The following is a 23,184-nucleotide window of genomic DNA, read 5'->3' on the forward strand; positions in this document are numbered from 1 at the left end:
TGCTGCCCCTTGTGCCACCCCTGCAGCCCCCCCTGTCCCCCCCTTTCCTCCTCTCTGTGTTTGTGCTCAGGAGCTCTCCTGCCTCCCACACGAGGAGTTATATTTAGCAAACACTCATCAAGTGTCACTGCAGCTCCTGCCAGGGCTTTCAAGCCCAGGGCTCAGCTTTGCTCCTGCAGGAACTCAGCCCCACGGCTTCTTTTCTTTTTTTCTTTTTTTTTTTTTTTTTTTGCCTTTTTTTAATTTTTTTTTCAGATGCTGTTGAGACTTCTACTTCTGCTATTTGGGGCCCATCACACCTGAGACCACACAGAGCCAGCTCCAGGTGATTCTCCAGACCCTCCCCCAGCTCCTGCTCCTGCTCAGCCCTTCAGGAGCCACCTCCCAGCCAGGGACCCCCCCCCCCAAGGGACCCCCACAGGGTGCTGCATGGGTGCTGTCACCCTGGGGAAAGGGTGGGTGGGTGCCAGGAGGAGGGGGGCAGTGTTTTTTCAGGGGTGCTCAGTGACAGAACAAGGAGTAATGGGCACAAACTTGGCTGGAAAAACTCCACCTGAAGCTGGGGAGGAATTTTCTGAGGGTGGCAGAGCTGCCCAGGGAGCTGCTGGAATCTCCATCCATCCCTGGGGACATTCCCAACCCACCTGGACACCACCCTGTGCCACCTGCCCTGGGCTGGATCATCTCCAGAGGTCCCTTCCAACCCCTAAGATGTTGTGAAAGAAACAGGGAAAGAAAAATGTTGGTGCTGAGCCCCAGAGGTGACAAATTTCTCTGCTGAAAGCCACTTCCTGGGGCTGCTCATTTCCCCCTCCTCCCCACACTCTTGGCCACTCTTTGTGGCTCCTCCTGGTGCCCCCCAGGGTTTGGATTTTGCCTCCCTGAGTGCTGCTGCCCCCAGCCTGAGTGCTCAGTGCTGGGTTACACTGAACAGCTTCAGTCCAACAGTTTTCCTGGGGAAGTTTTGTTTGATTTGGTTTTTTTCCAAGGTTTCCTGGGCTGGTACCAACTTCCTGGAGACCCTTAGGAGACCCAAGGGAGCAAGTTGGGCTTCAGGGGAGCAGCTGCTGAACTGGAACAGGGCCTGGGAGCTTCCCAAGCTGAAGGAGATGGGATCCCAGCTGAGCTCCAGCTCCTGAGCTAGGAACTGCCTCTCCTCAGGTCCCAACCTTTCACTTGGGGGTCTCACAGCACCTCCCAGGGTTGCAGATCCCCCTGGGCACCCCCTGGGGTGTGACAGAGAACGGCTCCATTCAAGAAAACCAGAGAAAAAAATTTATTCTTTTTTTCTTTATAAAATATCTCCAATAAGTTACATAGGCAAATATTTAAATTAAAATAAATTAACTCCTCTCTAAGCTGGGACACACGACTGTCCAGAAAGTCAAACTAGGATTTCTGTTTCTCTGAAAAAATATGCCCTAGATCTCCAATGTAAGATTTGAAAAAAAATATCTATGCTGGGGGGGGGGGGGGGATGGGAGGAGGAGGAGAAATCTGCAATGGGCAGAGGGGTTAAGGTGCAGTGCTGCAGCTGCCTCTCACCAGGGGCATCTCCACATCCAGCTAAGTGCTCAGAGCATCTTCATCATCACTCCAGTCAGGGGGAGCATCCGTCCCAAAGTACCGATCCCCGAAATTCCCTGGGAGGAGAGAGAGGGATGGAGCCATGGCAGAGCCCTGCCAGCCCCCAGCCTGCCCTCATCCCAGCAGGTGAGGACAGAAAAGTGGGATCAGCCAAGAGCCTGCCCAGCACTAATGCTCCTGGGGCAAAAAAACTGGAGCAGGGGGGATGCTGGAGGAGCAGCCCCTGGCAGGGGGGTTCCTGGCAGAGCAGAGGTGAGGACAGGAGAACACAGGGAGCTTGGAGAAGGTGGCAATTTAGGGAAGAAGGTGGGACAGGGCTGCTCCATCTGTCCCAGCCCAGCTTTTCCCCCTGGAGCTGAAGGAGGCTCAGGGGAGGTGCCATGGCACCTTCTGCCAGCACCCACATGGCAGCAGGACCCTGGAGAGGCAGTGGGTGCCCTGGGTGAAATCAGGGCCCTGATAACCAGGGCTTCATCTTTACAGAGTGAGTCAGAAGCCTGGAAAATCCCCCCCCCCCTGGTTTTCCTCCTGCTCACCAATGCCAGGGATTATCCGGAACAGGTCGTTGACTTTCTTGTCCACAGCTGTGGTGATGATCTTCACCCGTGGAAAAGCATAAGCCACGGAGTGGACACCCATCTCTGCCATCAGCAGGGAGAGGAGGAAGATCTTGTCCTCTGGGACATCATGATCCTACAGGGAAGGCACGGGGAGAGCTGAGGGGAAGGGTCTCTAAGGCAGGGTATGGCCCTTTCCTCCAGGGAGCAGCACTCTGAGCACTCAGGGCTTTTATTGGAGCCATTTCTTCTCCTCTCAGCCACCTGGAGCTCCTGGGCACAGGACCAAGAAGCCACAGAATCACAGAATCCCTGAATCGTTTGGGTTGGAAAGGACCTTTGAGATCCTCAGCTCCAACCCTTGATCCACTCCCCCCGTGGTTCCCAGCCCATGGCACTGAATCCCATAAAAACCTCCAGGGATGGAGAATCCCCCCCTCCCTGGGCAGCCCATTCCAATGCCTGAGCACCCTCTCTGGGAAGAATTTCTTCCTAATACCCAACCTAACCCTCCCCTGGCAGAGCTTAAGACCATAACTTAAGTCCAACTCAATCCAGGCTGGATTTCACCCAAAGGCAAGGGTGTCAGCACCTGGTTCCAGCCACACCAGCTCGTGCTGGTTCCTTTCTTTGCAGTTCCAGCACAAGGATCCCTCCAGCTGATGTCTCCCAAGTTATTAGGGAGCGAAGCCCCCCCTGCCCCAGGTCCCAGCTCCATACCAGCAGCACCCTCACTGCCATCATGGCTGCAGCACCCGTGGACACCGTGCAGTCCATGAGGATGACGTGGTCCTCACTGATGTCCTTGGGCAGCCTCAGGTAGTGGAGCTGGGCAGGAGGAAGAGAAGGAGAGAGAGAGGTCAGCTTGGGGGCTGCAAGCTCCAGGGGCCATGGAAGGGGCTGTCCTGGCAACCCCAAAGCTGCAACCCAAACCCTTCCTGTGGAGGGGTGAAGGATCTCTGGTGTGTCCCTGTCTTTTTGAAGGATCTCTGATGTGTCCCTGTCTCTGTGAAGGATCTTTAATGTGTCCCTGTCTTTTTAAAGGATCTTTAATGTGTCCCTGTCTTTTTGAAGGATCTTTAAGGTGTTTCTATCTTGGTGACCCCATTGGCAGGTCCTGGTGGAAGCACTTGGGCCACCAACCCATCCCCAGTGCCCACCCACCCACTGGCACAGCCCACTTGAGGAGCTTTCAAAGCCCTCAACACCTCCCAAGATCAACTCCTGGATGGCTGGAGAGGTCTGAGGAAATGCCTGAACCCCCCCTTCCATCCTGGTGGCCCCAGGGGTACCTCTGGCTCTCCTGTGTTGCAGTTGGTTTGGATGAGGATGGTCCCGATGCGCACGTCCTTGCAGACCGCCCGCAGCGCCGGCTCCATCGTCTCCCCCGCCCGCAGGATGGACACCCCGGTGATCTGCAGCACACAGCAGGGCCAGGAGGAACCCCAGGACCATCAGAGTTGGAAGAGAACCTCTGGAGATCTCACCTCTATAGCCCAACCCCACTGCTGGAGCAGGACAGCCCCCAGCGCATCGCTCCGGAGGCAGTGATGGAGGAGGAAGGGATCCCGGGGGGGTTGGGATGGCTCCAGGGATGGAGACCTGGGAATGTCCTCAGGGATGGAGATTCCACCCCCTCTCTGGGCAGCTTGGGCTCTGCTACCCTCACAGTCAAGGAGTTCCTCCTCATGGAACTTGCAGTGTTCCAGCTTCTGCCCACTGCTGGGCACCACTGGAGGCTCCATCCTCCTGCCACCCACCCTTTAGGGATTTATAGGATGCCCGGGGCAGGAGGCACACACGACCCCAGTATGGCACTGGGCCTCCCACCCCAGGCCTGATGGAAGCCCCAAGAAGCCAGGGGTGTCCTTTCACTTCAGCTGAACAGTTCCTTTTGTCCCCACTTACTTGCTTCCCACTGTACGTCCTCCCTTCGTAGTCCTGGCCCTGCGGGGTCTGGACTGTGCAACTCTACAAAAAAAAAACAAAAAAAAAACCATGGAGAAATGTTACCAGGAGCTCTGAGCTGGCTCCTGGAAGATCCCTGGTCCCGAGGAGCCAGCCAGCTGGTCCACACCCTTGGAAAAACCAAGGCTGGACAGAGGGTTGTCACCCAGGGCCACCCCACGGCTCCAATTCCCAGGGGAGCTCTGATCCTTTTCCATCAAGGAGGAAAGGGCTGATGGAGGTTAGAGGAGCAGTGCCAGGGTTCTCCCAGCTCCCCAGCAGCTCCGGGTTAGGAATCAGAGAGGGAACCCCGGGCCTGCTGCCCACCCCCAGCTGCACCCCTGAACCCACCTGGAAGGGGAGCAAGGAGAGTGCGTGCTCGATCAGCAACCGCATCAACCGCTTGGAGTAGAAAATGAACTCGTCCCGGCTGGTCTCCTTGTTCCTAGAGAGGGGAAAAGCAGCTGGGGACCAGAACATCCCCCTGGAGATGCTGCCTGAGGTCAGAGGATGAGGAGGGAGGGGGGAAGAGGGAGGAAGAGGAGGAGAAAGAAGAAGAAAGGAGGAAGGAAAGGAGGAAGGAAAGGAGGAAGGAAAGGAGGAAGGAAAGGAGGAAGGAAAGGAGGAAGGAAAGGAGGAAGGAAAGGAGGAAGGAAAGGAGGAAGGAAAGGAGGAAGGAAAGGAGGAAGGAAAGGAGGAAGGAAAGGAGGAAGGAAAGGAGGAAGGAAAGGAGGAAGGAAAGGAGGAAGGAAAGGAGGAAGGAAAGGAGGAAGGAAAGGAGGAAGGAAAGGAGGAAGAAAAGGAGGAAGAAAAGGAGGAAGAAAAGGAGGAAGAAAAGGAGGAAGAAAAGAAAGAAGGGAGAAAGAAGGGAGAAAGAAGGAAGAAAGAAGGAAGAAAGAAGGGAGAAAGAAGGGAGAAAGAAGGGAGAAAGAAGGGAGAAAGAAGGGAGAAAGAAGGGAGAAAGAAGGGAGAAAGAAGGGAGAAAGAAGGGAGAAAGAAGGGAGAAAGAAGGGAGAAAGAAGGGAGAAAGAAGGAAGAATGAAGGAAGAAAGAAGGAAGAAAGAAGGAAGAAAGAAGGAAGAAAGAGGAAGGAGGAGGAAGAAGGAGGAGGAGGAAGGAGGAGGAAGAAGAAGGAGAAGGATGGACCTCTGGCTGGCAGCATCTCATCTGCACAGGGCCTGCCAGCTGAGCCTGGGACTGCAGCGTCAGCTTTAAGGTAAAAGGCAGACAAATTGTGGCAGCCCAGGGAGCAGCCAGGCACAGCTCCTGGTGCAGGGTCCTGCCCTGCCCAGTGTCCCCGAGCCACAGGGACGGGGCAGAGGCAGAGATGGGATCTGGGAGCCCAAACCAAGCCCACCCCAGGAGCCCCCGGTGCTGGGGCTTTACCTGATGATGGTGTGCATGCCCCTCACCTGAGGGGTGCTCTTCAGCACACTGAGGGTCTGAGGAAGGGGGTGGCACTGGTGGGCAGAGGCCAGGGCAGCCCTGAAAACCAAAGCCATGGTCAGAGCTCCAGGCAAGGCTGGCTGCAGGCTGGGGCACAGCACACGGCCAGAGCCATCCTCCCAGATGTCACCTCCTGCAAACACTGTCCCCTCCCAGGGTCACCCTGATGGGAAAGGGTCTGCTTCCAGGGAATGGGACTGCTTCCAAAAAATGGGACATGGAGCAGGTGATGGGAAGGTCTCTGCTTCCAAGGAAGGGCTCTGCTTCCAGGGAATGGGACATGGAGCAGGTGGAGCCCAAGGAGCTGCTGGGCAGCTGACCCAGGGTTGCTCCATCTTCTTGGTTTCTACTGGTTGGGAAGAAAAGTGGAAAAGAAAAACTTTCTCCTGCTCAGGGGTCTGATCTGGGGGGAGGTCCTGGGCTCAGAGGGTGAGGAGGAGCTGTTGTGGGCATCTCTGTGCCACAAATAGCAGGAATGGGAGAGGGAGCCAGGCTTGTGGCACTGGGACACAGCTCAGTGCAGAGCCAGGTGGCAAGGAGACCATTCCAGAGAGCTCCTGGCCCATTCAGGGAGAGCCAGATTGCCACCAAATTGGGAACAGCTTCAAGACTTTACAGCTTTGTGTGACTCATCTCCACATAACTAACAGGGCTGGGAGCTATTCTGGGATCAAGGGAACACCATTCATGGGGAACTGCACAATGGAGCCCCATTAGTCACCTCTCTCTTCAGAGCAGCTCTAATGAGATGAAGGTCACATCTACTCTGGTTTCCACCAGGCTGGGCAGCATGGACCGAGTGACTTTGTCTGGGAGGAGGGCTGGGCTCCAAAATTCACACATCAGATCACACACGTGCCAGCAGCTGCATCCCCAGCAGAGAGATGCTGGGAGGAGGAGGAGGAGGAGGAGAAGAAGGAGGAGAAGGAGGAGGAGGAGGAGGAGGAGAGCAAACAGACAAAAGCACCGAGTGATTTCAGACTTCAAATCAAGCAAAAACCTGGATTAATTTGCAGATGCACACACAGAGGCACAGAAGCAGAGAAGGAGACAGAGAAGATGACTGAGCAGGAATGGAGGAGGGCAGGGTGAGATGACTTGAGGCCTCCATCCACAAAGCCACCTCCTGGTTTTGGCCAACCCACACCCAACCAGCCATCCCCAGTGGGTTCTTAAGGGCTCCTTTTTGCTTTTGCCATCTCAGGTCCTGGTGTAGCAGGGGAGGACTCTGCAGGAGGGCTCTGCTCCCATGGCAGGGCTGCCCCCCAGACCCCACCACCTCTTTGGGACCCTCAAGGTCCCAGCCCTCGAAGTGAAGCCAACCCCCTCTGTTTGACACCACCACGGGGGTTTTGCTGCCTCCAGAGATGCTCCCACAGCACCCAGCAGCACCTCTGCCCCTGCCTTCCTCCTGGGGACAGATCCCAGGGCCACAGTTCTCATCCAGCCCTCTCTGAACACCTCCAGACCCACATGGTGAGTGAGGACCTGAGTCTTGTCTCCAGGTCCTGGAGGGGATTTCTAGCAGGGGGGGAAGGCAGAAATCAGCCCCCCAGCAGAGCCCCAAACCAGGGAAGCCAGTGGGGTCACACACCTGAGCCATGGCCACCTCTCCCCTCCATCACTGCCAGCACCATGTCCCAGGGGATGGGAAGGTTCTCCTACCCCCACGTACCCAGGAACATCTCCCCTACCCCCCCAGAGCTGCCAAGAGCCCCCAGGGAACCTCTGTCACCTTTTTGTCACCTCCCACACCTTTCCCTGCCACCCACACAGGGGCTGGTGCTGAGTCTGGGGACATTTGGATGCCAACCCTGCCAGGACCCCCATTCCCAAGAGCCTGGGGATGCTGCTCAGTGCTCTGGGGGCAGGGGGGTCCCTGGGGTTGCTTCTTGAAGGTCCCATTTTTGGGGTCAGGATAAAGATGCTCTCTCCAGCCCCCCTCAAGCCCTGGCAAAGCAGAACCCCCTGAGCTCTCTGCCCGGGTTAGTAATGCAGCAAACACAGCACCCCAGGTGTGTCCCCCCCCCTGTTAGTGTCACATCCCAAACACTGCCAGCAGCCTCCTCACAGATCCCAGCGCAGCTTCCTCTGGTCACCGGGTGGGAGGGATGGCCAAGGGAGGGCAAGGCAGGAGACACCAGAGTTTAAGGGGAGGGGGGGGACAAACAGACACGAAACAAAGGAAAAAAAAGCACTGTCATTAGTCAAAGGAGGGGGGGAAATGGCCCTCAGGAACCTGTGGCTCTGGGACCTGCCCAGCCCTGCACAGACACCAGTGCTGCTCCCACACTGCCCATTGTCCTGCTTGTTCTCCATGGGGGGAAAGCTCCATCCTTGGAGTCACAGCAGGGACACTGTCCCAGCTCTGTCCCAGCTCTGTCCCAGCTCTGTCCCAGCTGGTGCCACACGCAGGAACCCGGAGGGCAAAGCTCAGCCCCCAGTGACCAAAGCCAAACCTGCAGAACCTTCATCCAACCCACTGGAGAGATGATCTGCTCCAACCCTGGGGAGCCTGGCAAGCCAGGAGCACAGGGAGGATCCCAGCCCTGAAGTGAGCAAGATCCAAATGGGAAGAATTCCCTTCCCCTGGCCCTGCCCTGGGAGCAGCATCCCTTGGATCAGCCCCTCTGCTGCCCACCAGCTCACAGCCTGCAGTGAGACCCTCACCCAGCCCAGCCTGGAGGGCTGCAGGCAGCAGGTTCTCCCATCCTCCTGAGCACCACAGAAAATTCAGACTGGCATGAGAACAGCAAGAAAACGCCTCACTCTGGAAACTTATTTTTTCCTCCCCAGAACAAAAGCTTTAAAGGAAAAAAAAAAAAAATAATAAAAGGAAAGGAATAAAAAGAGAGAGAGGTGACCATCTCTCAGGAAGGCTTCAGGGAACATCCTCAGCTCTTTTTTGAGCATGCTACCAAGCAGGAAGCAGACAAGAGACATCCAGCTACAAAGGGGCTGATGCAGCCAAGGCATTTCAAACACGTACAGAGGCTGCTTTCAGGGCTGACATTTCCAGCACGGGCTATTAAACTGCTCCCTGGGCTGGTATTTAGAGACACAACTGGCAAAGGGCATGCAGAGCTGATGGAGAACCTGGGGGTGGGGAATTATTGATGGGAGAGGGGAGCTGGGCTAAAAGGAGTGCTGGGTCCCAGGGCTGGGCTGGGTGGGTGCTGGGATAACAGGGCAGAAGGGATGGAGAAGAGTGGGCAGGGGCTCCAGGAGAACCCCCCACCTGGGCAGGGATGGAAAGGGGGTGCCTGTGTGTATTTGCATCCCCAGCACGTGCAGGTTTATACACATGGGGACAAGAAATATTTTAACTGTGAGGACACCAAGGTCTGACCCCTGCTTGGAGGGAATGCAGAGGAAAGCAGTGATGCTCCTCAGCAGCCAACACCTGGAGGAGGAAACCAAGGCTTGCAGGTCCAGGGAATGGCACCACTCTCTTTAAACTCCTCAGAATTCACCTGTTTGACCAGCTGAGAGGCAGGGAGGAGCACTCCTTGGCTGTCCCAGGCATCCTCCAGGTCAGCAGCAGCAGCCAGAGCCCAGCCTGGAGGTTTGAGCTACCAAAGGTTTGGTTCTCCCAGCCACAAAGACCTCATCAGAGCACCAACTGTGACATGTAGGTGAAGCAAGACAAGAGGACAGGGAATTGTTTTGAGGTGAAAAGCCTGATGTTTGCCAAGCACAGCTCTCCTGTCACACATCTCCCCATCCACCTTGCTCCTCTCCCAAGCTCAGAGCCACAGATGGGAAACTGCAGCAGCAGCAAAAGCACAGGGACTCCAGGAGGGGAAACAGACTCTTCCTGCAAAAAATTTTTTCCAGGCTTTCTGGCAAAGGCATAACTGGAAAGCACAAGTCTTAACAGAACATAAAAATATCTGCAGCTGTGGATATCACAGAGCTATTTCTGGAGGTCAGAGTTACCTTCCCAAACCTGCTCTCATAAAATTACTAATGTTTCCTTGACATATTATTAAATACTTGATTTTTTAAGGTGCATAAAAAGATCACCTGTACTGAGGGTGATTTGATTAAACACGAGAACCCCTGCAGAGAAAGGAAATTTTGTGTGTGTGTGTGTTTGTGTATGAACTGGGGGCTGGACCAGGTGACCTTTAAAGGTCCCTTCCAACCCAACCCATTCTGTGATTCTGTGACATAAACCCAGACACACAGGACACACACACACACATCCATCTCCTCTCTAATGCTATCCCTGCAATTTTTTAACCAACAGCCTTCTCCCTCCACCCAGGAGCACCTTCCCACTGCACCTCCAGACACACAGACAGCTCCTGCTGTCTGCAGGGAAATGTCAGGCCCCACGGTGTTAAACAAGCAAAGAGAAATAAAATAAAACATCTAGGAAATGAATGGCTTGAGCAGAAATAAGCCAAGCAGAGGGCTTGTTTTTTTTTATCTCATAGGTATTTTAAAAGCTTGTTGTATGCCAAATGTAGACCTTGGGGTTACTTGTGCTAAGTGTCTCCATGCAAGGATGGAGATGTAAATGGAAACCCATCTGCAGTAATGCAGCCCCTCTGCTTCCTACTGAAATACTTGGAAATTCAGCTGGCTGCTTAATGGAAGCAAGAGAGCTGAAGTCCTCTCTGGACCCAGACACTGAAGAGGTTTAAGTAAATCAGTGTATGGCTGACAGCATTCACCTGCAGACACTGAGAAATCAGAAATCCAGCTGGATTAGGGCACAAATATTCTGTTAGTGCCCAGGCAGTGGCTGTGCAGCCTTCAGACACTGCAGAAGTGGGTACCTCTCCCCATGGCAGAGCTGCTGGGCTCCTCCTGAGCACTGGAGCTGAGCCTCAGCACCTGGCCAGGGGCCCAGGGCTCCCATTAGCCCCAGGGCTTACTCTAGTAATTGATGTTTAATGATGTTTAATCATCAGGGAAGGAGCTTGCTGGGAGCAATCGTTGGTCTTACGAGGATGAAAGGAAATTAAAGAGCATCCCAGGATGCAGAGCAGAGAGAGTTGGGGTCCCCAGCTAAAACCCTGCCCCAGCCTCGGGGGTCGGGATGGGAACATCCTTAGGGAGAATCCCAAAGCCAAGGGTGAGGTGGCCTTTTTGGTCAGCTTGGAGGGTGATGAGGCCACGAGCTGTCAGTCTGGGCTGCAGGTGAGGGTTTGGCCAGGCAGTGGCTGGCACTGGAAATGCTGCAGGGAAGGACAGAGTGAGGGCTCTTACCTGACACTGAGTTCCCGCTGCGGCAGCAACACAAAGACACAATGCACTCGGCATTAAGCATTGCCAACACCAGGGCGTTTCAAGACAAAAGAAAAGGAAAAATAGGAATATTTTCCTGCAGTCCCCATGTAGCCTTTTCCCCCTTCTTCCCCTCCTCCCCCCCCAAAACAAAGCCAACCCCTCACCTGGCTCGCTGCAATCTCTTTGCTCCCCGCAGCATCCAGCCGGGAGCTTTCCCGGCCAGATCCTGGGAGCTGGGAGAAAAAGCCACTTCCCTGCTCCTGGACAGATCCCAGGGCCTGGGAGAAACATCCCTCTCCCTGCTCCCACGGCTGCCAACCCTCCTCAGCCCAGAGCTGACCGTGCCAGCCCTCTGATCCTTGCTCCTGTGACCTGGGGCTGAGGAGGAACCAACCTCCCAACCAGCCAGAGCTTTTCCAGATGTTCTGGGAAGGGGATCCTGCCAACAGAGCTGTTGCTCTGGAGCAGGAGCAGGAGGCACGATGCTGTCCTCATGTACCAGGGGCTGAGCAGCTCCTGGGCTCAAAAAGATCCATGGGAATGGAACCCTTTGCTTTCCAGCTCATCCATCCCAGGTTGTGCTCCTCCCACCTCCCAGGACGTGGCTCTGAGCGTCACCACAACTGAAAGCAGCAAAGCTACAACCGTGGGGAGGGAGGAGGAACAGCAACACACAACAACACTGCTCCATCAGAGGGTCCCAGGTCCACAGCACTGCTCAGGGCTGGCCCAGGACACACAGAAGAAGATTTAAATCCAGTGGTGGGGAAGTGATGGGAGAACGTGGCTGGACTGGGGAAGCTCAGGCTGAGCATAAAACATGAGAAGACTTTGGGTTTGGTAACAACACGGAAAAGTGGGCTCTTGATTGGAAAGGAGTGAAGAAGAGGAACCAGAGCCAAGAGCTGAAGTACTGCAAGGTCTGGGGTGATGCTGTCCCCAGGCAGGGAGGACACATCACTCAGCTCACTGTCCCTGGATGATCTGCTCTGCCAGGGAGGGGAGGAGGCTGCTGCTGGACCTTGCAGAGGAACCTGCACTAACCAAGCAGCCTCCTCTGCTCAGCTGGAGGGGATAAAGATGGGAGCCAGGGCATCCCCACCTCTGCACCCAGAGCACTGCTCCTTGCAGTGCCACCACTGCATGGACACTGCTGGTCCCACCAGTACCACCCAGGGGGAACTGGGCAGCTCTTACCTCTTCCAGCTGGCTGTGGACGTGCTGGACAATCAGGTCAATGGCCACTGTGTTTCCACTCCCTGGAGTGAACCAGAAAAAAAAAAAATCAGAGGCAGCCTGCTCAGGACCAAAGTGCTGGCAGTGCCCAGAGCAGGTTTTTTCCCCCCAAGCTCCTCACTGTGTTCCAAACCCCCCCCCCCATCCTCCTGCTTCCAACCTGCTTCCCCTTCCCTAGCACGGCATCACCCAGCAGGAGACATTCCTGCTACTGTTAAACGATATTTAATAAATTATTATTGATTATCTAGAAGCCCCCTCTAGCTTTTAAGTGGCTGAGCTGCAGGAGCTGGCAGGGCAGGAGCTTGGCTGAGGGAAAAAAAATCACAGACTTTTTCCCCTGGAGCCTGCAGAGGGACCTTTCCTACGGCACAGGACGGCCACTCCCCAGCTGGAGGGCGCTGGGACTGGCCGAGGGCAGGGGGATGGGGTCAGTCCTGCTTGGGGACAGGTACCTCTGGGCACGACGATGTCAGCCAGCCTCATGGTGGGCTGGATGTACTGGTCAAAGGCAGGTTTGACAAACTTGTTGTACTGCTTGATGACCCCCTCGATGTCCCGGCCCCGCTCGCTGATGTCCCTGCGCAGGCGGCGCACCAGGCGGATGTCGGAGTCCGTGTCCACAAAGATTTTCAGATCAAGGAGCTGGAATGAGAAGGAAGGGAGCAAACCCCACCAGGCTGGGTGTTCACCTCCAGCTGACCAAGCCCAGCACTTTGCTCTGTGGGTTGTTTAAGGAGGAGAGAAAAGAAATGAAGTGAATGCCCAGGACACAAAGCAAAGGCTTCACCCAGGCTCATGGAACTGCCCCTCATCTTGGGAGGACAGGGGTCACCCATCAGAGATGGATGGACATCCATCCATCCATCCATCCATCCATCCATCCATCCATCCATCCATCCTTCCATCCTTCCATCCTTCCATCCTTCCATCCTTCCATCCTTCCATCCTTCCATCCATCCATCCATCCTTCCATCCACCCACCCATCCGGGCAGGGATGCTGAGAGGACACTCCTGGGGGATGTTTCCAGCTGACCACTGGAGGTCATCATTGCTCCAGAAAAACACAACCCAAACGCTCCCTTGGCAGGGAAGGGAACTTTCTAGCCTGGGGTTGGCCGGGTGGGTGGTGCAGGGCTTGTTCCCTCCCATCTCTCCAAAAAGAACTCCCAGCAAATCCTGCAGGGCTGGACGTGCCCACCCAGGGAGCAGCAGCACAGATTTGGCTTCTGGCTGCAGAAGCTGGTGGAGCAGCCTGGAGGTGGGGTCCTTCTTGTCACCACCACTGCCAGGGACCAGGTCACCACTTGTCTCCTGGTTCCTGGGAACAACTGGGTGAGATCAAAGTCTCTGCTGAAATACTTGAGGTCTCCCTGCAACAGCCAAGACGTGGTTCTCCTGCCCAGCAAAGCACTGCAGGAGCCCATGGAACCTGGAGCAGAAAGTCAGCTCCTGGCTGCTGAACCTCAGGAGAAAACTCTCTCCCAGCATCTTCCCCACCTGGCTATGGGGTGGGGAGCTGACCTGCTGGGGTGATGCCTGAGGACAGGGTCCCATCCAGCAGTGCCCAGGATCCCACAGGCACCAGGGACACTCTCTGTGCCCTGATGTAAGGCTGCAGAAGAGGAAGACTGATCCCAAACTCCTCCTCACCTTCAGGAGCTCCTTGTCTGCAAATGCCATGATGCCCTCAAAGATGATGACATTGGCACCATACAGGGTTTTCTGGGGAGGCAAAGTGGATGTGGTCAGACAGAGAACACGTGTCCAGATCAGCCCCACCATGGAGTGTCTCTCCAAGTTGTTAGTGACCACGACAGCAGTGCTGCTCACCCAAAATCTGTGCCACGAACCAGCCAGCAAGCCAAGGGACTGCACGAGGCTGGACGGGTCCGAGGAGCAGCCCCCTCCCCTGCCTTGGTGCTCCCCTGCCCTGTCCCACCCCACTCAGTGTCCCATACCCATTCCTTCTTCCTGCTGTGGGTGGTGAAGTCGTAGATGGGGATCTTCACACTCTTGCCTTGCTTCAGCTTCTTCAGGGTGGAGATGATGAGGTCGAAGTCGAAGGCATCAGGGTGGTCAAAGTTGAAGTCATTGCTGGCTGCCTGCTCCTGCTGCTGCTTGGTCAGCACCTGCCCACAGAGGGGGGGTCACTGCCCATCCCACCAGAGCCTGCCCCCCCCACCACCCTGCCCAGCATCCTCTCCCTCTGCCCCAGGAACTGCTCTGAAGGGGAAATCAGGAATCTGTCACTCAACCCATCACTCACTCAACCCATCACTCACTCACTCAACCCATCCATCAGTCAATCCATGTGGTGTTTCCCCACCAGTGGGTGAATTCCAGGAACCTGGGCATGCAACCTCACCTTGTAGAAGGAGTCCATGGACAGCAGAACCACCCAAGGAACATCAAGAGCCTCAATGATCATGGTGGCCACCGTGGTCTTCCCCGAGGCACTGCCTCCCCCCAGGCCTGCCAGGGAGATGGAGATGAAGTCATCAACCCCAAAATTTGCTTTTCCAACCACAAATTGGGGGCCAGGTCCTGCTCTGTGGCACTAAGTCGGAGGAACCTCCGACGAGGGGGACCAAGAGGCACAACCAGGACTGATTATCCTTGGAAATGTCAAATGTCACACACTGCAAGTGCCAGCAAACACTGGGAACCCTTCATTGAATGCTTGTGTAACAAGGGGGGAGCTGGCAGGAGAGCCAGCCTAGAATAAGTCCTTGGGATCCCTCATGACAACCCAAAGAGAGTTGAGGGAACAAGCCAGGACTGTGTTCTGCCATCCTCCTCCTCCTCCTTCCTACCCACTCAAGGGTAGGGTACCCACTGCCCCTCTCCCCAGCAGCTGACAGCCTGGAGCCAACCTCAAGTTCTCAAGGAGTTTGTGGGGCAAGAAACTCCCCCCAGGATCCCCTGGAAAACCCCAACAGGCAGCACCAGGACTGAGCCCATCCCCGTGGTGCCATCACCCACCGATGACAAAGGCTTCTTTGGACTGTGTCCCATGCTCGTTGTACCAAGGTGGCCTCCCAGCTGTGTAGATGGTCCTCTTGCTGGTCCTGAGCAGGGGGGGCTCAGACTTGCACTGGCTGGTGGTCCTCTTTCGGGGGGGCTTGGTGGAGCCCACTGCAGGGTACAGTCTGTCTAAGGATTCAGCACTGCTGTTGCTGGGGTGAGGAGGAAGGAGTTGGGTTACTGGGGATGAAGGGTTGGGCTTAAACCCCCCCTCAGAGGCAATGAGGGGGTTAACACAACCTGTCCTGACACGAGGAACTGCTTCAGTGTGAGGGTGGCAGAGCCACTGGACCAGGCTGCCCAGGGATCTGCTGGAATCTCCATCCCTGAAGACATTCCCAACCCACCTGGACACCACCCTGTGCCACCTGCCCTGGACTGGATCATCTCCAGAGGTCCCTTCCAACCCCTGACACGTTGTGATTCTGAGGTGTCAAGGTGGGATGGAAGCCAAACACACAGGCTACAGCCTCACCATCCTCATCCTCCATGCACAGCCCCTTCCTTCTCCCCACACTTACCCAAACCCCCACATCTCCCACCCAGAGCCCCCCATCTCCCACCCTTCAGAGCTGAGGACACCCCCCCAGCAGCCCAGGGCCAGGCACTGGGGCTGCCAGGCTGTTGGATCTGGCACTGAGCGTGGCCAGAGCTGAACCCTGAAAAATGCCTCCCTCTTATCATCCCTCCTGCTGCAGCCCAGGCACGGAGAGGAACAAACCAGCCCCTGGAGCCCTTTCCCAGCTTGGCAGCAGGAGAGCAGTGGCTGGAGGTGATCAGTGGCCCCTGGCCAAGAGATAAAACTGCAGCCAGAGCCTGGGGACGGGGAGGGTTATTTATCCATTTACCCAGCTCCTGCTCCTCCCCACTCACTGCCTCCCTGGGAGAAGGTGCAAAGAACCCTGCTCACCCTTCCCAGCAGTGTCTGGGCTGGAAATGAAACCTCTGCAAGGTCGGAGAGCCCCAAGGCACTGAAAACACCAGACCTGGCACCCTCAGGCACAGCCCAGCAGAACCAGCAGGGCTTGGGGACCTCTCTTATTATTTATTTTTGCTCTTGAAAGGGCTTAAACAGCAGGGCTTTACAGATTTGGGGTTGATTTTAAGCTGTTTTGGTATGAAGATTAACTCCCCTTCCCTCCCCCAGTTGATTTTGGAACAATTTTAGATAAAGATCCAACATTTCAGACCAGCCATCTGCACATAAAGCCCCCCCCAGCAAACCCTCCTGAGGCTCTGCTGAACCCTTCTGAGCAGCCTGGAGCCCCAGGACACCCCATACCAACCCTACAAACATCAACCCACAGATTCCCCCCAAAAAAGGACCCCCCAGCCACCCCCACCCCATCCCCCTGGCACCCAGGAGCTGCCACCACCCCAAGGATCACTTGAACAAAGCAGCATCAGGAGTGAGACCCACTGGGAAAAAAAAAAAAACCCACCACCTTCTGGGGCTCCTTTCTGTGCAAAAATGGCTCCTTCCACCCCAGGGGCAGCAGAAGCAAAGCCAGGGGGGGTTTTTTGGTCTCCTCTCCCCCCATCCAGCCTGCAGCAGCCATTAGCTGACAGGGCTAGCCCAGGGCTGACATCAGCCAGCAGAAAACCAGAGACATTTGGGCTTGAGAAAAAGCAGGAGATGACAAAGACACAGTTGTTTACCAGCAAAGCAAACAGTTCCTTTCATCTGGGGCTCTCCTGGGACTGGAGTGACCCCAGGGCTGGTGCTGCTCAGCCTCTTTTCCTTTGGGAATTCCCACCCGTTTCCAAGCGACCAGCAGGGATTCCAGGATGCTCTGCTCTTAGGTGGAACATTGGAGCTCCAAGTCCTCCTGGAGCACCAAATCCTCCTCTGCCAACCTGTCCATGCCCGATGATGCTGCCTGAGGCCACGATTCCCAAGAAAGACCCAAACTGGGCAAAACTCTGCTTTATGGAGCCAGAGGCAGGGCTGAGCCAGAGCTGAACTCTGCAAGGGCTGCAAACCCATCAGCACCAACACAACCCAGTGGGGAGGAGGGGGGTTGGACCCCACAATTATAGGGACAGGAGGGTTCGTGGGATGCTGCAGGGGCAGCAATCCTCAGGGAAAAGTGGAGCCTTCCTCCCCCATTCCCTGGGATGCAGCTCTTCCATCCTGCTCCAGGAGCTCCCCTGCTCAGCCAAACACTTCTGGATTTTCACCTGAGCTCTGTCCCTACCCCCAGGGATTCTCTGCACCTCTGGAACCAACTCTTCCACCCATTTCTCTGGGGGCAGCACGGCCCAAAGTGCTGCAAAGGTCATGAGTTTTCTCCTAGTGTTACACTTCAGGTTTTGCAGCTATTTTCTGCAGCTGCCTTTGCCAGGAAGGGTCTCTCCTCCTGATCCCAGCCAGCTGGCACCAACCTCCTTTTGCTGGTCTTCTTTTAAAAAAACCAACCAAACAATAAATATGCAGGGTAAAGCATCCTGAAGAAGGGGAATCTCTCTGTACAGCTGAAGTTGCCACCACTGCTGTCCCCAAAGGAGGGTCCTTGTCCCATGGGGACCCTTCCCAAGCAGAGCAAACCCCCTGGGTGTCAGGAGGGTGATGCCACCCATGGCACCCTGGGCTTGGCACCCACTCCTCCAAAGCCTTCCTGGAGGAGCCACCAGCTCCCCACAGAGTGTCCCCACCTTTTGGGGACACTTCACCTTCCCTGGAGGCAGTGCCAGCTCCCCTCTGCCAGGGGGGTGGCTGCTGGGGGGGGGTCCTGCCCCTCAAAGGGGTTCTCCAGCCCTGCAGATGTCTCGGCACAAATGTTTTGTTGCTGCTTCACTGCACGGATCTCTTGGGGTGCAAGGAGCACCCCCCGACCATCCTCATCCTTTCACTCTTCCCACTAAGGCTCCCCCCATCCATCCCCCTGCCCTCAGAGACCCCCGACCATCCCGGATCCCTGCTGGACCAGGAGGGAAAAGGCAGCAGGAAAGTCCTGGGAGCCAACATGGGGAACTGGCAGAGCCCCAAACCTGAGCTTGTGAGTAAACAAGGAGTGCACGTCCTTGGTGTCCCATGAACAACACAGAGACCAAATGTCCCCCAAAAACCACACCAACCAAACGTCCCCCAAAATAACCCCACCAAAATGTCCCCCATAAACCACACCAAATGTCCCCCACACAGTGACCAAATGTTGCCCCCCAAAACCACACCAGATGTCCCCCAAAAACACCAGTGACCAAATGTCCCCCACAAACAGGAGCCCATAAACATAAACAACACAGAGACCAAATGTTTCCCCAAAAAACCACACCAACCAAACATCCCCCAAAATAAGAGCCACCAAATGTCCCCTATAAACCACACCAAATGTCCCCCATAAACCACACCAAACGTCCCCCCAAACAGCTACCAAATGTCCCCCATAAACAACACCAAGTGTCCCCCAAAAACATCAGTGACCAAACGTCCCCCACAAACAAGTGACCCAAATGTCCCCCCCAAACAACACAGTGACCAAATGTCCCCCATAAACCACACAAACCAAATGTCCCCCACAAAAACCACCCCAACCAAACGTCCCCCCCAAAAGCAGTGACCAAATGTCCCCCTGTCCCCCAGCTCTGTCCCCTCAGCCTGTCAGGAAATGAGGGTGAGGGGCTGAGGTGGGGGGGGTGTTTGGGATCACCCAGGCTGCACCCCAGCCAGAAGGGTGGAAAAAATAAAAAATAAAAAAAACTAAAAACCCCACCCCAAAACCCCCAATCCAAAGCAAACCCCAGGAGGAACTCACCCACCATCCAGGGCCCAGCACCCCGAAATGCGGACGCTGGAGAAGGCGGGGGGGCTGCTCATGGTGGGCAGGGGGTGTCACCCCCCCCCCCGGTCCCTGTCCCCTCTGCCTCAGGGTGCTGAGGGGGTGTCCATGCCAGGGGGGGGCCCTGGCTGCACCCCGAGGTGAGGAGCCATGCAGGGCAGTGTCTGTGTCCCCAAACCCCCACCCCGAGGGGTTCCTGAGGGTGACGGGGGCTGAGGAGGGGGGGGGGAGATGGAGGAAGGAGAGGAGAGTGCTCCTGGGGAGTGTCTGGGGCTGGGGGGGTCAGGAGGAGCATAAGAGGATAGCTTAACCTAGAGATTACGTTCATTACCTGGTATTAATAGAACTGGCTTGATTAAAGAAAAAGCAAAGGGGGGGGTGGAGGAGGAAGGGAGAGGGGGGGAGGTGACACCTCTTCCTCACCACCCCCCAGCATGGGACATCAGGATTGTCCCCCTCCACCTCTGCTCCCCGGGATGGGGCTCAGCCTGGGGAGGGGGCAGCACCCGGTAAGTGAGACCCTGGGAGCAGTGGGGAGGGGGCTATGGAGGGGGGGGAATGGGGGGTTGAGGGGGGACAGAGTGGGGTGGGGGTGGAGGGGACACCCACCCAGCACCCTGCTTGGATCTGATGGAGCTGGCTGGGGGTTGGGGTGCTGAGGCCATTCCGGGGACACCAGTGAAGGATTTGTCCCCCTAACTCCCTACAGTGGGGGGGTCAGGATGGGTCCCCCCCCCCCGTGGTGCTCAGGTCCCCTCCCTGTCCCCTGGTCCCTGTTGTAAACAAGTGGGTGAAACTCAACACCCCGGGGCTGTGGGTGGCTAAGAATAACACTGGGGGCCCTGCAATCTGCTCCCTCAGCCCCCCCCCTGCCACCTGCACCCCCAGACCCACCCCACTCTTCTCCTGGGGAGGGCAGGGACCCCCAGCACCCATCAGCCCTGGGGGTCCCAGACCCCTGGAGCAACACCCACCCCGCAGCACCGGGTGCTGGGAAAGGGGGAGGCAGCAGAAGTGACCCCAAACCCCAGGCAGCAGCAGGCAGGGGGGGCTGGGGAGGGGGCTCAGCAGGACAAGGGCCCCCAGCCCACCCCAGCACGGTGAGACTCAGGGTCACAGCACCCACCTCCCAGGGGACATGGGGAGGATGCTCCAGCCAGGAGCAGGGATGGACACCTGGAGATGGGACCAGAGATGGGAGAAGAAATCCTTCTCTCCTTCTCCCTCCCTCTTTCTCCTCCTTTTTTATTTTTTCTTCTCCCTCCCTTTCTCCTTTCTCCTTCTGTCTCCTTCTCCTTTCTCTTTCTTCTCCTCCTTCCCTCTCCTTTCTCCTTATCTCTCCTCCTCCTTCTTCTTTCTCTCCTTCTCTCTCCTCCTTCTTCTTTCCTTCTTCTCTCTCCTACTTCTTTTCTCTCTCCTTCTCCCTCTTCCTTCTTTTCTCTCTCCTTCTCCTTCTCTCTTTTTCTCCTTCTCTTTCTCTCTCCTTCTCTTTCTCTCTCCTCCTCCTTCTCTCTCCTCCTCCTTCTCTCTCCTCCTCCTTCTCTTTCTCTCTCCTCCTTCTTTCTCTTTTTCCTTCTCCTTCTCCTCTTCCTTTCTCCTCCTTCTCCTTCTCTCTGCTACTCCTCCTTCTTTCTCTTTCTCCTTTCTCTTTTCCTCCTCCTCCTCCTCCCGGGGCTCCTCTCCAGGCATGGATCACCCCCTGGATCCCAGTATCCCCAGCACACAGGGTGGGCAGCACCAGTGCCCCTACAGCTCCTGCCCAGCAAGGGGACCCAGAGAGGGGAACATCACCCCGAGTACCCCAGGGACAGGAGGGTTTCAGAGGTGACCTGACCCCTGCCCCAGCAGCTCCAGAGAAGTCATCGATGATCAAAGGAACCTTTTCCATCCTGTGACTCCAGCCCAGCCTCCCCTTTGCTCTGGAAAAGCTCTTTTTTTTTCAGAAGGTTACAAATTAAATTCTCTTCCGTCACCCTTTCTGTTCCTCCCACATTAAAGAAGCCAAAAAGCAAAGGAACACGAGGAACACAGAAGCCAAGGAACTTGGCAGGAACATTGTTCCTCCCTGGTGCCTTTTTTCCTCCCCTGGTCTCAGAAGTCCAAGCACTGGGTGCCTCTCCTGGGGTCTCAGCCCAGCTCCCAGCCTGGCCCCAAACTCCATCACCCACTGAGCTCTCCTGGCTCACACCAACCACCTCCACTTCCCACTTTCTGAGCTCTTCCACGGACCAAAATTCCAGTTTGGGATTTTTTTTAATTTTTTTTTCCTTCTAGATGATTACTACGGGTGAATCCCTCCTCTGTCACCACCAGGAACTGGACCTGGAAACGGGAGACACAGCAAAGCCCCCCCTGTTCCTCCCAGGGATGGGAAGCTGCTGGGTGGGATTTCTTTGGGATTTAAGGACAGAGGTGGAACCACACATGGATTGTTTGGTCACTGTAAACTGAATTTCATCACTGGATCCATGTGAGAGCTCAGGGACCCCAAAGCCCTGACAGAGGGGTCCCTCTCCCAGCTCCCACCCCTGCCAGGAGCACCCACGGGTGCACGGAGGCCAAACCTGCTCCCCTTCCTCTTGGGGGGTTTTGTTGGGTCTGAGCTGGGTGGTTTGTGGCTTATCCCACCTTGAACTTCAGCAGCAAGAGGATGGAAAACCCTGGGGATCTTCCCCAGAAAGGATCAGGGGGAGCTGGGACCAGATCCCAACCCCCTGCATGCAAAGCAGGCTGGAGGAGGAATTTCATGGAGAGGACACACAAGGAAAAGCTTCAGGAAGCTCAAAGGATGGAGGAACCTGCCCAAGGGATGGAGGAAACCATCCAAGGGATGGAGGAAACCTGGACTAGGGATGGAGGAACCTGCCTGGTAAATCAAATGAGACTGGGGGAAAAGGAGACTTCAAAAAGGTAAAAAAAAAAATAAAAATAATGCAGGCAAAAAGGAGACTTAAAAAAGGTAAAAAAAAAACCCCAAAAAAACAACAAAAACAAACAAAAAAAAAAGACAGGCAAAAAGGAGACTTAAAAAAGGTAAAAAAGAAAAATCAAGCCCAGGAAAAAGTGAGAATAAAAAAGGTAATAAATAAATAATAAAAGAATAAATTAAAAAGGTAAAAAAGAAGAATCCCCACGCAAAAAGAATTAAAGAATAAGGTGAAAAAAAAATGCGACGGCCAAAACTGACAGTTAAAAAAAAAAAAAACCACAAAAAAACCCGGGTGAAAATGATAACTAAAAAAGGTGAAAAAAACCCAAACCAAACAGGTGGAAACCATAATAATACAAAACCAATAAAAAACCCAAACAGGTGAAACCCATAACAACCCAAAATTGGAACAACCCCAGCAGCCGAAAAGGAGAATTTTTTAAAAATTAAGGTTAAAAAAAAAAAAAAAAAGGCAAACCCCGAAAATCAACGAAAAAAGAGGGAAGGCTGAAGAATCCATTAGGCAATAATTAATTAATAAGGAAGCAGGGGGGGATGTTTTGGGCCAGCGGGGAGGCCCCACTCGCGGAGAAGGCATCGGGGGACGGGACCGGTACCGCAACGACCCGGAGCCGCCGGGTCCCGGCGGCTCCGGGTCGTTGCGGTACCGGTCCCGTCCCCGAAATGTGGGTTTGTAGCCGGGTTCTTACCTGTCGTGTGGTTCCGGACCCCCCTCGGCCACCGGGACCGCGGCCATGGCGGTACCGGGAGAGGAAGGAGCGGACGGGGCGGAGCCGTCGCGGGGCTCCCCGGGATTTGTAGTGCGGGGCTGGGGGGGGGCAGAGAGGGGTTCTGGGGGTCTGGGGGTGCTGTCTGGGGGAGATGGGTGCTGTGGGGTGAAGGTGGGGGGCGGTGGGTGCTGTTTGGGGGAAGATGGGGGCTGTGGAGGGCGATGGGGGCTGTGGGGTGAAGATGGGGGGTGCGGGGGGCAGACAGGGGCTGTGGGGGGGTGATGGGTGTCGTGGGGGGCAGAGAGGGGCTTCTTGGGGTCTATGGGTGCTGTCTGGGGGAGATGGGTGCTGTGGGGTGAAGGTGGGGGCGATGGGTGCTGTGGGGTGAAGATTGGGGGCTATGGGGGGCAATGGGTGCTGTTTGGGGGAGATGGGTGCTGTGGGGTGAAGGTGGGGGGCGTGGGGGCGATGGGTGCTGTTTGGGGGAAGATGGGTGCTGTGGGGGGCTATGGGTGCTGTGGGGAGGTGATGGGGGCTGTGGGGTGAAGACGGGGGGTGTGGGGGCAGACAGGGGCTTCTTGGGGTCTATGGGTGCTGTTTGGGGGAGATGGGTGCTGTGGGGTGAAGGTGGGGGATGTAGGGGGCGATGGGTGCTGTTTGGGGGAGATGGGTGCTATGGGGTAAAGGTGGGGGCTGTGGGGGT

At 55.8% G+C, this 23,184-nt stretch overlaps 1 protein-coding gene and 1 long non-coding RNA gene across 7 annotated transcripts; one reads left to right on the plus strand and one right to left on the minus strand.

The window, feature by feature from the left end:
- Positions 1-1,252: 1,252 nt before the first annotated feature.
- UCKL1 (uridine-cytidine kinase 1 like 1) lies at positions 1,253-22,535 on the minus strand. Of its 6 annotated transcripts, none has more exons than XM_071759350.1 (16): positions 22,461-22,530; positions 15,001-15,194; positions 14,384-14,490; positions 13,977-14,147; positions 13,669-13,740; positions 12,470-12,659; positions 11,976-12,037; positions 10,758-10,832; positions 7,609-7,628; positions 5,478-5,576; positions 4,443-4,536; positions 4,053-4,115; positions 3,437-3,559; positions 2,865-2,972; positions 2,124-2,280; positions 1,253-1,643 (listed from the first exon to the last, which is right to left on the minus strand). In XM_071759350.1, exons 1-16 carry the CDS (start codon positions 22,505-22,507, stop codon positions 1,567-1,569), a joined length of 1,659 nt encoding a protein of 552 aa, XP_071615451.1. In that variant the 5' UTR covers positions 22,508-22,530; the 3' UTR covers positions 1,253-1,566. The 6 variants fall into 6 exon arrangements, 5 of the variants coding, with proteins under 5 accessions (XP_071615451.1, XP_071615450.1, XP_071615454.1 ...); XM_071759349.1 differs by lacking the exon at positions 22,461-22,530 and adding an exon at positions 18,798-19,058; XR_011728967.1 differs by lacking the exons at positions 7,609-7,628; positions 22,461-22,530 and adding an exon at positions 18,798-19,058.
- LOC139803320 (uncharacterized) lies at positions 19,181-21,730 on the plus strand. The gene is made up of 2 exons (XR_011728968.1): positions 19,181-19,330; positions 21,096-21,730. It is a non-coding gene; the product is annotated as an uncharacterized lncRNA (long non-coding RNA).
- Positions 22,536-23,184: the final 649 nt, after the last annotated feature.

Source organism: Heliangelus exortis, chromosome 16 (assembly GCF_036169615.1).
Source record: "Heliangelus exortis chromosome 16, bHelExo1.hap1, whole genome shotgun sequence".
In the NCBI taxonomy this organism is placed as follows: Eukaryota; Metazoa; Chordata; class Aves; order Apodiformes; family Trochilidae; genus Heliangelus; species Heliangelus exortis.

Coding starts and splice junctions, on each gene's coding strand:
- UCKL1 (XM_071759349.1), bottom strand. CDS start 18,859: ATGAGCAGCCCCCCCGCCTTCTCCAGCGTCCGCATTTCGGGGTGCTGG. Junction 15,195..18,797: donor TGCTGGGCCCTGGATGGTGG/GTGAGTTCCTCC, acceptor TCCTCACCCCAG/CAACAGCAGTGCTGAATCCT. Junction 12,660..13,668: donor CAGACAAGGAGCTCCTGAAG/GTGAGGAGGAGT, acceptor TTCTCATTCCAG/CTCCTTGATCTGAAAATCTT.